Consider the following 15,958-nt stretch of genomic DNA (forward strand, 5'->3'; position numbering starts at 1 on the left):
GCCCGTCTGTGGGGTGTGACAGCTGCTGCTCGCAGGGGGGTTCTCCTTGGTCTTCACGCGGGGAGGGGCCGTGGCGGGGGCCGCGGTCATGGGCGGCTGTGCGCGGCGTGTGGCTCCTGGGTGGGCATCACGCCCGCCGTGTCCTCTGCCCCGTGGGAAGAGGCCTTGTGTGTGTGGCCTGGACTGTGAGGGGCCTGGAACGGGCCGCCCCTCAGCGAGCAGATCACGCCTCGTGCTGACCAGAGCGGCTGCGTGAGGCACGTGCGTGGGATGGTCTCCGCGTCCTGCCGCGCCTGGAGCCGCCGTCACCACCTCCACACGACCGTCCCACGGCGGGGCGTGTAGCCGCGGGGGAGAGGCTGGTTGGAGACGCTTTCTGTGCGACGTCCTCCGCCATTTCCAGGCCGTTTACATCACTCTCTCGGAGACATGGCGGGGACGGAGGCGTCACTACGGCTCCTTCCTGTTGTCGGGCCCGACATGAAAACGGCTTCTCTGGTGAGGTGAGAAACGCCCGCGTTACCATCGTCCTGAAAGGCTAATGTATCTTCCAACACGGGCTCCGGGAGCCTGGTTTGGGCCCCGTTGTGCGGCCATCGCAGGCCGCGGGGGTCATGGTCGGTTCTCACGCAGGAAGATGCTTTTGTGGCCTTGGTCAAGTTTTCAGGCCTGTCACGCTGACCCGGGGGCTGTCCGGCTCTCCCGCAGCTTTTCTCTGGCCTCTCCCGCCCTCTGGGTCTAAGACGACGCTGCCCTCATCCCCCGCGTCCCTTGGCACACGGTCCCCATTAACATGTGTGTGTCCATGTTCTGGCCCCGGTGTCCACATCACAGACACATGCGCAAGACCCAGAGAGGGGGCTGGTTTCGCGGATGGTGTCTCTGAGGCTCAAACACTCCCTGGGGTGTGGGGCCACTTGTCCATGTGCCCTCGGCACCCTTCTCCTTGGAGTGTGTCCTCACAGCACTCTGGTGGGGGAGTCGTGGCAGACCACGTGCTCCTGTGGTCACAGCCGCACTGTCAACAGAGGCCGGTCATGCCCCCCCCCAAGTGCCGGCCAGAGGGCAGTGAATACAGAATGTCGGTCCACGCTCAGAGGGGACCACCCAGCTGTGAAAGGATGAAATTGTGTCATTTTCGACAGCGTGGCTGGATCCTCAGTTGGTTTTGAGAAGTGAAATGAGCCGGAGAGTGAGAGACAGATGCAGATGGTCTCACTCGTCTGTGGAACAGAAATACAGAGAAGCTCCATCACCAAATGCAGCAAAAGCAGATGTCAGGATTAGTGAAAAAATGTCCTGTTTCTTGAGGGAACAGAGAGAAGCAAGGGGACGGGCATGGAAGAAGAGGAGGCACTAACAGGGTGTTGTGGGAACTGCGGGGGGCACTGTGCCTGCAGAGTGGGAAATTAACCCCCAAAATAAGCAACAAACCCCGTGAATAATGCATTTATTGGTTGGTGGCATGTTGTAAACTCGCATAACCTCATGTGACGTCACTGATGACATCAACTTCCGGCTCAACAGAGATGTAGAAGTTTGGTCCACAGGAAAATAGAAAATATTAAAGAGATCTGACCAGGGCCTCCCATGGCGGCGCAGGCGGTTGAGCACAGCTTGTGAAGCTGCCCGCAGCCTCTGAGAGCCAGTTCGATCCTGGCTGGCCAGCGAGGGTCCCACATGGCACGCAGACCTCTCCTGTCTGGCCCGCTGCTCCCCTTAGCAGTGTGTTCCGGTCAGTCTGCCTGTTCTGTTCCCTGCTCTGGCTCTGGTGAGTCCTCTCACCCCCCACACATCTGGCCTGTACCCCAGTTCTCGTGTAAAATAAATAAATAAATCTTTAAAAAAAGAAAAGAAAAAACAGAAAAATTGACATAGCGTCATGCTGACCTTTACATAGCACATCGGGCGCCCTGGAAGCTCCAAAGGCAGGACCTGGTCCCCCTCAACCCCATCTCCCCTGACCGCGCGGGGACCGGGTGGCCCCAGTGTCATGCCAGGACGAGCCCCGTCCACAGGGAGTGGGAAAGTTGCCGCCACCCCTGGGCACACCCTGGGCCTGGCAGGGGGTTTGGGGTGAGGAGGGGGGGAGAGGTAGGCAACCAAGAAATCCCCCAGGAGCGGGACGGGGAAGCACCTGGGTCTTTTGACACGGGTTTGTTCACGTCTCTCAGAATTATGTTATTCGAAAAGGCCATTTACCTCAGCGCCTGGAAATGGAACAACATGTGAACGGGTGTGTCTGACGGAGGCGGGTGGTGACCTTACAATGGGGGTCAGGCCTGCGGCTGTGCCATCTGGCGTGTCCTCGTGGTGGGTGTGCCTCAGGCTCTGACACCACAGAGTGGGGGGCCCTCTCCCGGGTGTGGTCTCCCCAAATCCTCACAGGCCCCCCAGGTCAGGGTCACACACAACAAACAAGCTCGTGGGCGGGCGCTGGGGAACCTCCCCTGCAGGCGCAGGAGGGAAGGTGGAGGACGGAGCCAGCGTGAGGGACCTGCCCTGACGAGCAGTCCCAGAAGCTGCAGCCCCAAGAAACTGAAGGTGATTCTGAAGTTTCTTCCAAATACACCCCACGGTCTCCATTCATCCACAATAAATAAAACTTCTTCCATTTTGTCTCATGTGTTGTTTGTGTGACAGAGGAACGATCTGCCAGCTGCTCTGAGGAGACAGGGGCCGGGCCGAGGCCCACCCGGGTCAGTGCAGGCGGTGCCGTGGGGCTGCGGGTGGGGAACTGGGGTATGGGCAAACAGCAAAAGGAAATGTTGGACTGAGTGCAAAAATTTGCTCATTACCAGACAGAAACAAGGAGGAGATAGGAGTGTGGACGGAGGGGCCAGACACTGCAGGGCATTTAGTAGATTCTGAGTGGACACTGGTGCATGTGGGGGAGTGAAGAGTGACCCACGGTGAAAAAGTAAAAAGTATAAATGAGACTTCTCCTTTGATAAAACAAATAACAAAATTAATGTGATGTTGGGGTGAAACACTCATGGTAAACATCCCTTCTCAACAGACACTCACTGGATTTATTAAAGTTAAAACAGAAAATACATCCACAGTAATCTGACCAGGAATGACGTCATATCCCAAGGGATGGGCACTGTGCTCTCATGCTATCACTGGAACAAATATTACTGTGAGTGATTTTCTAACTCAGGTTTCATTCTGAAATTGGAATGGACGAGTCATGTCTTGTGATTAACTACATTTTATTATAATAAATAGTTTTGTGGACAAAATGTGCTCATCAGTCAAGAGAGCTTGGAGACCCAGTGACCTGCTCCGGAGAGGAGGAAAGTTACCCCAGCTCATGTTATCAATGTTAGGATAAGAGTGATACCTTCTGACATGCAGTGCAGATGTGTAGAATTATTAAAAAAATTGCAAATATGCCATGCTTTACTTTTAATAATAAAATAATAATATTGTTCCCAAGTAGAATAAAAGTGAACTTTAGTTTAATCTACAAGAAGTTGGAGGTGAATACCTTGCACAGAATCAAGATAGAATCTGGAAAACTAAGGAAGCTAAGAATGAATACAGCAAATTAAAAATGATAATTTTTTAAGTAGAAATGGAGGTCTTCAAAGATAATTCATCTAACTTTACTTTTGGAAACACCACATCAAGGGGTGCAGTCACATTGGCATCCAAACAGGCATCACAGAAATTAACATTCCATCCATTCCAGGTTTCACTCATAGATTCCTACTAACCAAGGAAGTGTCCATCCTTCCACCTCTGGCAGTGTCAGGTGGGGTTTCATTTGTCCTTTGATCAGGAACAGGAACTTCTCCTAGAGGAAGATGCCCCGTGAGGAATCATGAGGGATGGGGGGCCTCACTCTCTGTCTCCCCTGCCATCAACAAGGACAAGGCCCTTGGTGGAGACACACGCAAGTTGTGGGAACCGAGCCCCAGGACTGGGGTCCCGTGGCCATGTGGTCCTGAGGGCAGACCCCTTTACCACTGCTTCACATTATGTAAATGTTGGTGAATGTGAGTTCTAGAACATTCTTTCTGCAACAAATACAAGTTTTGTTTTTGTTTATTTTTTTTAAAAGATTTATATATTTATTTATATTTATTTATGCAAGCACTGGGTACAGTCAGGAGCGCGGGAAGGTGAACGAATTCACCAGAGCCAGACTGGGGAACAGAGCAGGCAGAAGGACCGAAGTACACTGCTAAGGGGAGCAGCGGGCTGCAGGAGAGGACTGCGTGCCATGTGGGACACTACTCCGGTGGCCTGGGAGCAGCCGGGGATTGAACCGGCACTGCAAAGGCTGCGGGCAGCTTCGCAACCCAGCGCTCAACCGCTGCACCACCGGGGAGGCCCCAAATACAAGTTTTTAACCATGAGCTGGATTCAGTTTATGAACATCACACGGGGGGGGGGTTGGGGGAAGGATGCAGCTATTTAGGAAAAAGGAGTCTAGTGAGGATTATGAGAATATGAATTTGTGACAAGGGAATAATCCTAATGCAAGATATTGATGCTTATAAATGATGACATTTATGAGTTAGGGGGGAAAAGCTGAATTAATGAATGGCTATAAATTTTGATTGTGGTATCTCACATCTTGGGGTACTGGCCTTTCATCAGTCTCACCACAGCCGCCTTCATGGCTTGGTTCCTCAGACTGTAGATGACGGGATTAAAGGTGGGGGGCACCACCGTGTAGAACATAGAAATGAACAGGTCAGACATGGACGGGGTCCCTGAGATCAGCTTCAGATAAGCAAACAATGCAGTGGAGACAAACAGCACCACAACCAGCAGGTGGGTAAGGCTGGTGGAGTAGACTTTGGCATTTCCGTCTGTGGAAGGGATCTTCTGGAGAGCAGAGAAGATGTGGACATAGGAAATGACGATGAAAATAAAACATCAGATAACCCAGACCACACTAATGAGAATGGGGACAAGTTTGTTCATTAAATTTCCTGAGCAAGAAATCACCAGTAACTGGGGCACGTCACAGAAGAACTGGTGGACCACGTTGGACCCACAGTAGGACAAGGAGAAGGTACCAGCTGTGTGAATCACAGCATAGAGACCCCCACACAGCCAGGACACAGCTGTGAGCTGAACACACCTGTCCCTGCTCATGATGACCTCATAGTGCAGGGGGTGGCAGATGGCAGCATAGCGGTCAAGACTCATCACTGTGAGGAGGCTCATCTCTGTACCTGTTGACATAACCACCATGAAGACCTGGAGGACACAGACAGGGAAGGATATGGAGCTGCTGTGCCTCAGAGAGTTGGCAATGGACTTGGGGACCGTGGATGAGATGAGGCAGAGGTCCGAGAAGGACAGACTCCTCAGGAAGAAGTACATGGGGGTGTGGAGGTGCCGATCCAGGGTGGTGATGAAGATGATGAGCCCGTTCCCCAGCAAGGCACACAGGTAGACCAGGGAGATAAGTAGCGAGTGCAAGAAGCCCATGGTCCCCTGGGTGGGGAACCCCAGGAGGATGAATTATTTCACGGCCATGAGATTGGTCACCCCTGGAGCCATCATCTGTATAAAAAAATAAAGAGGAAGAAAACATTGTCATATCTTCCTTTATTGAACACAAAATGGGTTATCAGCAATCTATGCTTTATCGTTATCTGAGCAAATTTATATTTTTACTCATGTGAATGCGCTATTGATGTATTGTCCCAACATGTGTCCATTTATTTGTGAAGAAATGAAATTTTAAATGACCTTGATAAAACCTGAATATCAGGTCTCTCAGTGAACTGAATTGACAGACCACCAGTGCCCAGTCATTCCCAGGCACGCGGCTCCTCTCCTGCCCAGGCCCCAGCTTCTCTGCCCAGCACACCTCCCAGAGGTTGTCCAGGGCACAGCCCCAGAGGACACGTGACCATGCCCATCCCCTCCCCACCTTGGAGAGCCTGTCCCTGCTCCTCCAGCTCAACCCTGGTCTGGGGAGGCCCCACAGTGACGGGTGTGCAGGGAGGTGGGGCGTGTGGGTCCCTGTTTTCCTGTTCCCCAGGACCTGACACTGTCCTGAAACTGAATGATCTGGGCTTGCTGTCCCCATGCAGCATTTCCTGATGCCTCCTTTTTCAGATTCCTGCCCCTGTGGCCTCACTGCTGACAACTGGTCCGTCCCCTCATCTCCTCACCTCCCTGCCCCTGACTCCCCGCATCTGAGGACACAGAGACCATGTTTTCCGCAGAGTCTCCTCCTGGGTCACACCCACACATCCCTCCTGCATGATGGGCTCGTCCACCACGGGTCCCTCCCGGCCCCTCTGTCCCCCTCAGACTCATGCATGTCTGAGTCATGCAGGGCTGAGCCGGAAGGTCTGTGCATGTGGCTGTCCCTGACGGTCCCAGGGCCCCAGGTTCCCCGGGTGCGGGTTTGTTCCTCCCCCTGGGCCCGTACGTGAGTGGGGACATCTGGACATGGGGCAGCTCTGCCCTCTCTCCTCCTCTCCAATCTCACCCTCTCCACACTCTGTGGGGTGACGGAGGGGCAGTCCCTGGTGAGGCAGGATTTTTAGGAGAATATAATAATAATAAATAATTGCAACACATTGTTGGGAATAATTCCCGAAATTTAATAAAAACAAGAAAATAAACCAGGGTATGTGGTGGTGAAAAATATTGACATCTGTTGAGTGACTCAAGTTCATCTCTAAAATTAATAAAATAACTTGACATATCCCCCTCAGGCCCTGTTTAAATGCAGTGATTTATTTTGCAATTACACTGACAATCCCTGAGTGTGGAGTAGGGGAAAAATCCCAAGTTCACTTCCACAAATAGACAGATGTCGGTGCAACCATCATGTTAGTGCCAGAGCCATGAAGACGTCAACAGTGTTGATGACATGTTACTGAATTTCTACCTGACTCATATCTGTCATCACATTTAGGAGAAAAGGCATAACATTCTGAATTGAACAATAAGTGTATTTTTTAATTCACTCTGGAATGTCTTCCTCACCATCCAATTCTATTAATTGCTGTGATTTTATTCAGCAGCCAGAACCCACTGAGTGTGCTGATGCTCATCCCAGGTGTGCGGCAGAAATCGTCACGTCTCCCATAAGTCACAATCTCCTAATATGATCAATATATTAAAACTCAATGTGTTTGAGCATCATTCATACAAGAGAATATGTTTTCTCTCACCGAGTCTCACCCAGGCTGACAGGGCAGTGGGACACAACGACTTGGGCCCCGTCAGTATTAGTTGTAGTGATTAACAATGTGAATAGTTTAACTATGGTGTGTTCTCCAGTATAAAATGAGGCTTTAATGTGAAAACTCTTAAATGTGAGTGGATTCTCCCCTGCAAATGCCTGTAGGCTAGGGGGGAATTTCCTGGGCTGCCGTGTCGAGTCTCTCTCCTGAGGTTGTCCCCATGGCAGGACAGAGGGCTTCCCGGCCGCTCACTCCATGGTCGGGGCTCGTGGGGAGCCTCTGAGCACTCACAGGATGTTCCATCCCGTCCTGCGCCACCTCGTGGACAGAGCAGGGCCTCAGTGCTGGGCTATTTGATCTCTGGAGCTGGTGTTTGTGTGTTGGACACTGTCCAGATTCCAGCCCTCAGGGACCTTCCTCCAGAAGGTTGACTGTCTTAATTGGCATCGTCCTATAGCACATTCATTGACCATTTGTGTGCTGAGTGCGACAGGTGCAGTTTTGTTGCTTTGACTCCTGTGAGGACTGGATTGTGGTTCCTCATCCTCAGGCTCCATCAGCCTCCACTGATTAGAAGGGGGAATCTGGTATGGCCCCATTGTCAGAGCCCCAGGTGAGCCAAGTCACAGGGAGCAGGAAAGTCGCCGCCACCCCCTGTGTGCCCTCCTGGGCCTGGCAGGTGGGGACGGGCACTTGGAGGCCGGAGGGGGTGCGGGGGAGGGAAACCAAGCAATCCCCTAGGAGTGAGAGGGGGTAGCACCTGGGTCTTCTGTCATGGGAATTTGTTCGCATCTCTCAGAATTATTTTATTTAAAAATGTCATTTACTCTCAGCGCCTGTGACTCTGTCATCACATTTGAACTGATGTCATGTGTGAGGGAAGCTTGTGTTTATCTTCCACTGCGGGTCAGTCCTGAGGTGGCACTGTCGGATTGTCCTTGGGATGGTCTGTGACTGGGTTCTGACACAGCAGAGTGGGGGCCCTCTCCGGGTGTGGGACTTCTCAGAACCTCACGGCCCCAACAGGTCAGGGTCTTAGACAACAGGGGATACTGGTGGAGGACACAGGGGATGGACAGTCCTGGGCCCACGCACTGTCCCATTTATGTCCGCAACATCCACCAGGCCAAGTCCAGAGCTTCCCAGCGAGAGGGCACTACCCTGGGGGAAGTGAAGCTGGAGGCCTGGGGTGGGTGGTGTTGGGGGCCCCATCCTGGCTGTGGGTGTGTGTGGTCACTGCTCTTGAGGCCCTGCCACAACCCGAGTTCCTGGACCCTCCGGCAGCCTGTCCACCCCCTTCTGGACCTGCCACGCTGAGGCCACGCACAGTAGTTCCGGAGGGGTGTGCACCCCCACCTGGGGTTCCTGGAGTCAGCCTAGTGCAGCTACACCAGTACAGGATACAACGTCCACCCCAGTCCTTTGTCCACTGCGGCCGGTGGGCAGCACCACTGTGTCTATGAACAGATGCTGGACCCGCCCACCCGTATCCTAGACCTGCCTGGGCATTTCTCTCCTTTCCCTGAAACCCCAACATGCGACGCCACAATCCCCAGGACCAGCTCCCCAGGGGACAGGATGGGCTGCTTAGCGAGGCCCAAGGCCATCAGAGAAGCCAGAACTCTGGTGGTCATCACTCCTCCAGGTCTGATGATGTCTCCCTGGGATTTGGGCAAAAGACAGTTAGTGTTTGACCCGGACAGGACACCCAGGGCAACTGCCCCCTGGCTTGGCTGGAGCCTGCTGCCCATGGGAGAGTCAGCTCCTCCCTGCAGGACCCTGAGTTTGTGGGTAACAGGTCAGTGTCCTCGGCCCAGCAGAGAGTTCCCAACAGACCAGGGAACTGAGGGATCCCATGGAACGGCCCTGAGACCTGGCAGATGGGGATCCCATGATGGTCACTAGCAGGGCCGGCCCACGTATGGCCCAAAGGGCTGGTGGGAATTCTGAGGATACAGGGCACTCCCCCTGACACCTGTTTGGGCTCCAGGCTGCAAAAACCTGGGGCCCCAATGCAGGAAACCCCAAGTTCAGAGACTAAACCTGCCTCGACTTCCTCCTCCACAGACACCTACCTCGGCCCCCAACTCCTGCAGAAGGATAATATTTAAATCCACTTTTTCTCCTTAACCACCATCCCCGGTGAGGCCTCCTCCATCATCCCTGGTTCCTCTCACAGTTCTGTCCACCGTGTTATGAGATAATTTAAAATAAGAGTGTCGTGGCTCTGTAGCACAATGGATAGCGCATTGGACTTCTAAAATAAGAGTGTCGTGATGGAGCCACGAACTCGACTTTCCTGTTACTCCTTGGTGAGTCTCCCCTTCATCAGTCTCCCCACAGCCGCCTTCATGGCTTGGTTCCTCAGACTGTAGATGACGGGATTAAAGGTGGGGGGCACCATCATGTAGAAAATAGAAATGACCAGGTCAGACATGGACGGGGTCCCTGAGGTAGGCTTCAGATAAGCAAAGAATCCAGCGGAGAGAAACAGCACCACAACCAGCAGGTGGGGAAGGCAGGTGGAGTAGACTTTGGCCTTCCCTTCTGTGGATGGGATCTTCCTGACAGCAGAGAAGATGTGCACATAGGAAATGATGATGAAAATAAAACAGCAGATACCCCAGACCACACTGATGAGAATGGGGGCAAGTTCGGTCATTAAATTTCCTGAGCAGGAAATAGCCATTAGTTGGGGGATATCACAGAAGAACTGATGGACCACGCTGGAACCACAATAGGGCAAGGAGAAGGTTCCAGCTGTGTGCATCAAAGCATGGAGAACCCCACCCAGCCAGGACACAGCTGTCAGCTGCTCACACCTGTCCCTGCTCATGATGACCTCATAGTGCAGGGGGTTGCAGATGGCAACATAGCGGTCAAGGCTCATCACTGTAAGGAGGCTCATCTCTGTAGCTGCTGAAATAACCATCATGAAGACCTGGAGGACACAGCCCGGTGAGGAGATGGAGCTGCTCTGCCTCAGAGAGTTGGCAATGGACTTGGGGACCGTGGCTGAGATGACGCAGAGGTCCGCGAAGGACAGACTCCTCAGTAAGAAGTACATGGGGGTGTGGAGGTGCCAGTCAAGGGTGGTGATGAGGACGATGAGCCCGTTCCCCAGCAGGGTGCACAGGTAGACCAGGGAGAAAAGCAGCGGGTGCAAAAAGGCAATGGTCCCCTGGGTGGGGAAACCCAGGAGCACAAATTCTGTCATGGTCATGAGATTGGTCACCCCTGGAACCATCATCTGTATAAAAAATAAAGAGGAAAAAAACATTTCGTATCCTCCAATATTGAACACAAAATGGGTTATCAGCATAAAACAGTTGTGCGATCTATGCTTTATTGTCTGAGCAAATTTATATTTTTACTCATATGAATGTGCTATTGATGTATTATCCCAACATGTGTCCATTTATTTGTGAAGAAATGAAATTTTAAATGACCTTGATAAATCCTGAATATCAGGTCTCTCAGTGAGCTGAATTGACAGACACCAAGTGCCCAGTCATTCCCAGGCCCTCGGGTCCCCCTCCTGCCCAGGCCCCTGCGTCTCCACCCAGCACACCTCCCAGAGGTTGTCCAGGGCACAGCCACAGAGGACACGTGACCATGTCCATCCCCTCCCCACCCTGGAGAGCCTGTCCCTGCTCCTCCAGCACAGCTCTGATCTGGGGAGTCTGCACAGGGACAGGTGTGCAGGGAGGTGGGGTGTGCGGGTCCCTGTTTTCCTGCCCCAGGACCCGACACTGTCTTGGAACTGAATGACCTGGGCTTGGCGACCCCGTGTGGCATATCCTGACACCTCCTCTTTTAGATTCCTGCCCCTGTGGCCTCACTGCTGCCTCTGGTTCTGGCCGCTCATCTCTTCACCTCCCTGCCCCTGACTCCCCACATCTGAGGACCCAGAGACCACGTTTCCCACAGAATCTCCTCCTGGGTCACACCACACACCACTCTTGCAGGATGGGCTCGTCCACCCCGGGTCCCTCCCGGCCCCTCTGTCCCCCTCAGACTCATGCACATCTGTGCAGGGAGGAGGCTGCTCCGGGGCTGAGCTTGACAGTCTGTGGGTATGACTGTCCCTGCCGATCCCTTGGCCCCGGGTCCCCCGGGTTCGGGTTTGTTCCTCCCCACAGGCCCATGCATGAGAGGGGACCTCTGGAATTGGGGCAACCCTGTCCTCTCTCCTACCCTCCCCAATCTCACCCTCTCACACCTCTGTGGGGTGCCGGAGGGGCAGGCCCTGGGGAAGCAGGGATTTTAGGAGAATATAGTAATATAAAATTATTGCCAGTGCCTCCCTGGTGGTGCAGAGGTTGAGTGCTGGGTTGCGAAGCTGCCCGCAGCCTCTGCAGCACCGGTTCGATCCCCGGCTGCTCCCCGGCCACCAGAGGAGGGTCCCACATGGCACACAGACCTCGCCTGCCGCTGGCTCTCCCCTCAGCAGTGTACTTTGGTCCTTCTGCCTGCTCTGCTCTCCGCTCTGGCTCTGGTGAATTCGCTCACCCTCCCACGCTTCTGACTGTACCCAGTGCTTGTATAAATAAATAAATAAATCTTAAAAAAAATAAAAAATAAATAAAATTATTTCCACACCTTGGTGGGAATAATTCGAGAAATTTCATGAAAACACAAAAATAAATCAGGGTACTTGGTGGTGAAAAATGTTGACATCTGTCAAGTGACCTTAAATACATCTTTAAATCGGATAAAATAACTTGACATATCTCCCAGCCCCAGTGCAAATACTGTGACTCATTTTACAATTACACTGACATCCCTGAGTGTGGAGTTGGGGAAAAATTCCAAGTTCATGTCCATAATTAAACAGATGTCGGCACCACCATCATGTTACTGCCAGAGCCATGAAGGGGTCAACAGTGTCGCTGACAAGTTACTGAATTTCTACCTGAGTCATATCTATCATCATGTTTAGGAGAAAAGGCATAACATTCTGAATTGAACAATAAGTGTAATTTTTAGTTCCCTCTGGAATGTCTTCATCACCATCCAATTCTATTAAATGCTGTGATTTTATTCAGTGCCCAGAACACACAGAGTGTGCTGATGCTCATCCCAGGTGTGCGGCAAAAATCGTCACGTCTCCCATGTATCAAAACCTATTAAAAGTCAGTGTCTTTGACCATCGTAAATTACAAGAGAAAATGTTTTCTCTCCCTGAGCCTCACCCAGGCTGACAGGGCAGTGGGACATGACGACTTGGGCCCCATCAGCATTATTTGTCATGATTTACAAAGTGAATAGTTTAACTACGGTGCGTTCTCCAGTCTAACATGAAGCTTGATATCTAAAATTTTCCAAGTGTGAGTGGATTCTCCCCTGAAAATGGCTGGGGCAGATACCTGCAGTCTGGGGGGAATGGTCCTGCTGCCGTGTTAATTCTCTCTCCTGAAGTTGTCCCCATGGCAGGACAGAGGGCGTCCCGGCCTCTCACTCCATGGTCGGGGCTCATGGGGAGCCTCTGAGCACTCACAGGATGTTCCACCCCATTCTGTGCTGCCTCATGGACAGAGCAGGGCCTCAGGGCTGGGCTATTTGAGCTCTGGAGCTGGCGTCCACATGTTGGACATGGTCCACATTCCAGCCCTCAGGGACCTTCCTCCAGAGCTGAGAAACATACTTTTTTTTAAAAAAAACTGTGTTAATTGGCGTCGTCCTTTAGCACATTCAGTGATCATTAGTGCACCGAGTGTGTCAGAGGGGATTTCCTTAGTTTTCACACTGTGAGGACAGGACCTGTCCCACCAGGCCCATCACCTCTCCTGACTGCTGTGGGGACCCAGGTGGCCCCGTCATCAGAGCCAGGATGAACCCAGTCACAGGGAGCAGGAAAGTCGCTGCTACCTGTGTGTGCCCTCCAGGCCTGGCAGGTGGGGGGAGACACTGCTGGGGTCAGTGGGGCAGCGTGGGGACAGGGTGAGCCGGACAACGAGCAGACTCCCCAGTCTGGGAAAGAGAGTGGCAGAAGCCGGACTCCAAAGAGAAGTTGTTGGCGCTGCAGCTTCTCTCCCTGTCCTGATGCTCCCGCCAGCCCCTCTAGTGCCTGAGAGTCTGACTTGCTGGTGACCTCACGTGAACATCGCCTTCACGTGGACAGTCCTGCCAAGGTGCGTGTGGGGTGGACACGGCTGGGTTGGGGTCCCCTGGGGGCGGGTGTCTGGGTCTGCCTGTGCCACCCAGGCCACCGCTTTGGCCGCCCGAGCACCCACAGCAGCCGGGGGATCGTGGTCAGCCGCTGGGAGGGGAGGACAGCACTCAGGGTACGCTGAGGAACCTGCATGCAAGGTGCCTCCTCCACGTGAGCAGCTGGCAGGAGGTCACTCTCCGGCATCAGAGCCAACCTGACAGTGGTCAACGTAGAGCTGTCCGCACCCGGTGGAGCTGTGTGGCTCCTGAGGCCGGGGGAGGGACACAAGGTGACCGAAGTCCGTTTCTTCCCCTGACGGGAATTGACCCCTTCATGTGAGGTTCCGGCTGGGCCCTCGGGATGGGAGGACACACAGGATAGTCCTAGAACTCCCCAAAGGGCAATTCGAGACGGAGGCGGCCCTGAGGGCAGGAGGTAGGTGTCAGGGAATATCTGCTCGAAAACCAGGACTGGCTGAGTCCGGGGTGAGGGATCACATGCTGCTCAGCTGGGATGGACAATGGCCGCAGACAGGAGGGTGCCTGGAGCTTCACCCAACTCTGGGGATCCCCTTGGGTGCTGTTTAGGGGGACAGACCCCGCAACCCGACTGCCCGCTCATGTGCCCACATGTCCCCCCGCCTAGGCCTTGCACACGACACATGCCTACCCCTGGGGGATGCTGCCACAGGGGACAGTGAATACCGATGCTCTGGATACCCTAGACTGCCAGGGAGATGATACACACTTCCTCCTGCTCTGCCTGCATGGTAAGGGCAGGTGCGGTCAGCACTGGTTGGGGTGTCCTTTAGACCTCAGGGAGAAGGTCATGGGTAGCTGGAGGGGCTGTGGTGCTGCTCACGTGGTTGTGGGGGATCCTGTGTCCTCACTTAAACTCTTCTGGTTGAAACTCCTCAGCCCATGAAGAGAATGGTCAGTCCTTCCTGCTCACCCCGGCTGAGCAAAGCTTCTCAGCCCAGGAGCACATCCCCACATTTAATCTCTCTGACACAGATTCGAGTCTGTCCACTGTGAGGACCCCGGTGTCCAGCACACGTTGAGGGAAGGGGACACTACGGAAAGTGTGGGCTGAGTGTGAGGAGCTGTAGCGTCATCACCGGCAGCTCTCAGAGGTCCCAGGAAGCAGCAGGACAGCGTCTGCCCAGCTTATTAGACATTAACACTGAATAATGACACAATCACGCCCTGGACTCCGCTGGCCCCACAGGATGAGCCCATGCCGGAACAGGAACAAACACATCCGTGTGTGGGTCAGGTCGTACCAGAGAGCACGGAGTAGGGTCTGGAGCTGAATCCACCTGCCCGCGACTCTGCAGGCACCAGCGTGTCCTCCTTAGAGAATGTCCCCCTAGGCCTTGGCTTTGGGTCTCTACTGGGGTGCTGCTCCCTCTTGTGGTGGGGACACATGTGTGTGGATTGACACTTGCCCTTGTCAGGAGTGTGGGGTGCACGTGGCTTCTCCCCGTGCAGGGCTTGTGATCACAGCAGTTTCTGAGGCCCAGGAGCTCTCTAGTGTGTTGGGGCCACCTGTTTGTTACCCTTGGGGTTACCTTTCCTTGAATTGTGGAGGCAGGAGGGTGTTCACTAGGGTGTTCTGTGGAGTGTGAGGGGGCACTGCACACACAGTGGGGCAGCAATGGAGCCCCAAAACAAAACAGCCAAGACATGATTATTGGCAATTATTACCATGACCCCACGTCACCCCACTCGGGAGGTCAAATCCTCTTCTCAACAGAGTCTAGAGGCTTCGCTCAAAGCCAAGACATAAAGTGTGTAAAGGCTGTGGCCTGAGAGTGATGGAGGCTCAGGGGGGAGACACCTGCCTTCAGGGTCTTTCAAGGAAAGATGAGCAACTTGGGGTACTTTCCCCACACGATTTTATTCTGAAATGTCAATGGATGTGGTCTGGTCATTAACATGTAAGTTATAAGAGAAATATTGTCTGGACTGAGTCTGTTATGATCCATCAGGCGTGTTTGGAGACACCATGTCCTGCTGCAGGGAGGACGTGTGAGTGAGGAGCCTCCACCCAGCTCATGTTCTCAGGATGGGTGAGCAGCCGTGAGACTCTGGCGTTTATAGCACAGAACCTGCTGGAAAATAAAAGTACCAGAAAGTGGGAAGAAGACCTGGTACAGGATATCAACAAACAACCTTTTGAACACCTCAAATGTGGACTCCTAAAAATAAACACAAGAGCAACACATATCTTAAAAATTATAAAAATTAGTAGAAGAAACATAGTTCTTCAAAAATAGTTCACATTTTTTTAAAACATGCTTTTCATGGACTGTAATCCAATCAGAATGCCATATAAATGACCATGTAACAGAGGTTTCAATCATAGACTCTGATTCTTTTTTATTTTTGATTTTTTTATATATTTTTACATCATTTTTCATTTTTTGCACAATGTATGCTTTCTCATCTCAGGTGTAGTCCCTGTGAGATCCAGCACCCACTCAACCGTGAGCATCACTGCCGTCCCCTGTGCCCTTCCCACCCATTTTTATCCTTCTCCCTTGTCCCCATTGTAGTGAGTCTGGTGTATAGTCACCTATTGGTGTTGCTTTTTCCTTTATTATAATTACTTTTTTTTCCTGTTGTCTTAT

General features: G+C 52.8%; 1 protein-coding gene across 1 annotated transcript; it reads right to left on the minus strand.

Annotated features, from left to right (window-relative positions):
- Nucleotides 1–9,474: 9,474 nt before the first annotated feature.
- LOC119250891 (olfactory receptor 14A16-like) lies at nucleotides 9,475–10,419 on the minus strand. The gene has a single exon (XM_037518469.1). It carries the CDS (start codon nucleotides 10,417–10,419, stop codon nucleotides 9,475–9,477), a length of 945 nt encoding a protein of 314 aa, XP_037374366.1.
- Between the last annotated feature and the right edge of the window lie 5,539 nt (nucleotides 10,420–15,958).

This window comes from Talpa occidentalis, unplaced genomic scaffold (genome assembly GCF_014898055.3).
Source record: "Talpa occidentalis isolate TD23 unplaced genomic scaffold, MPIMG_talOcc4v2.1 talOcc4.18, whole genome shotgun sequence".
NCBI classification, from domain to species: Eukaryota; Metazoa; Chordata; class Mammalia; order Eulipotyphla; family Talpidae; genus Talpa; species Talpa occidentalis.

Coding starts and splice junctions, on each gene's coding strand:
- LOC119250891 (XM_037518469.1), bottom strand. CDS start 10,419: ATGGTTCCAGGGGTGACCAATCTCATGACCATGACAGAATTTGTGCTC.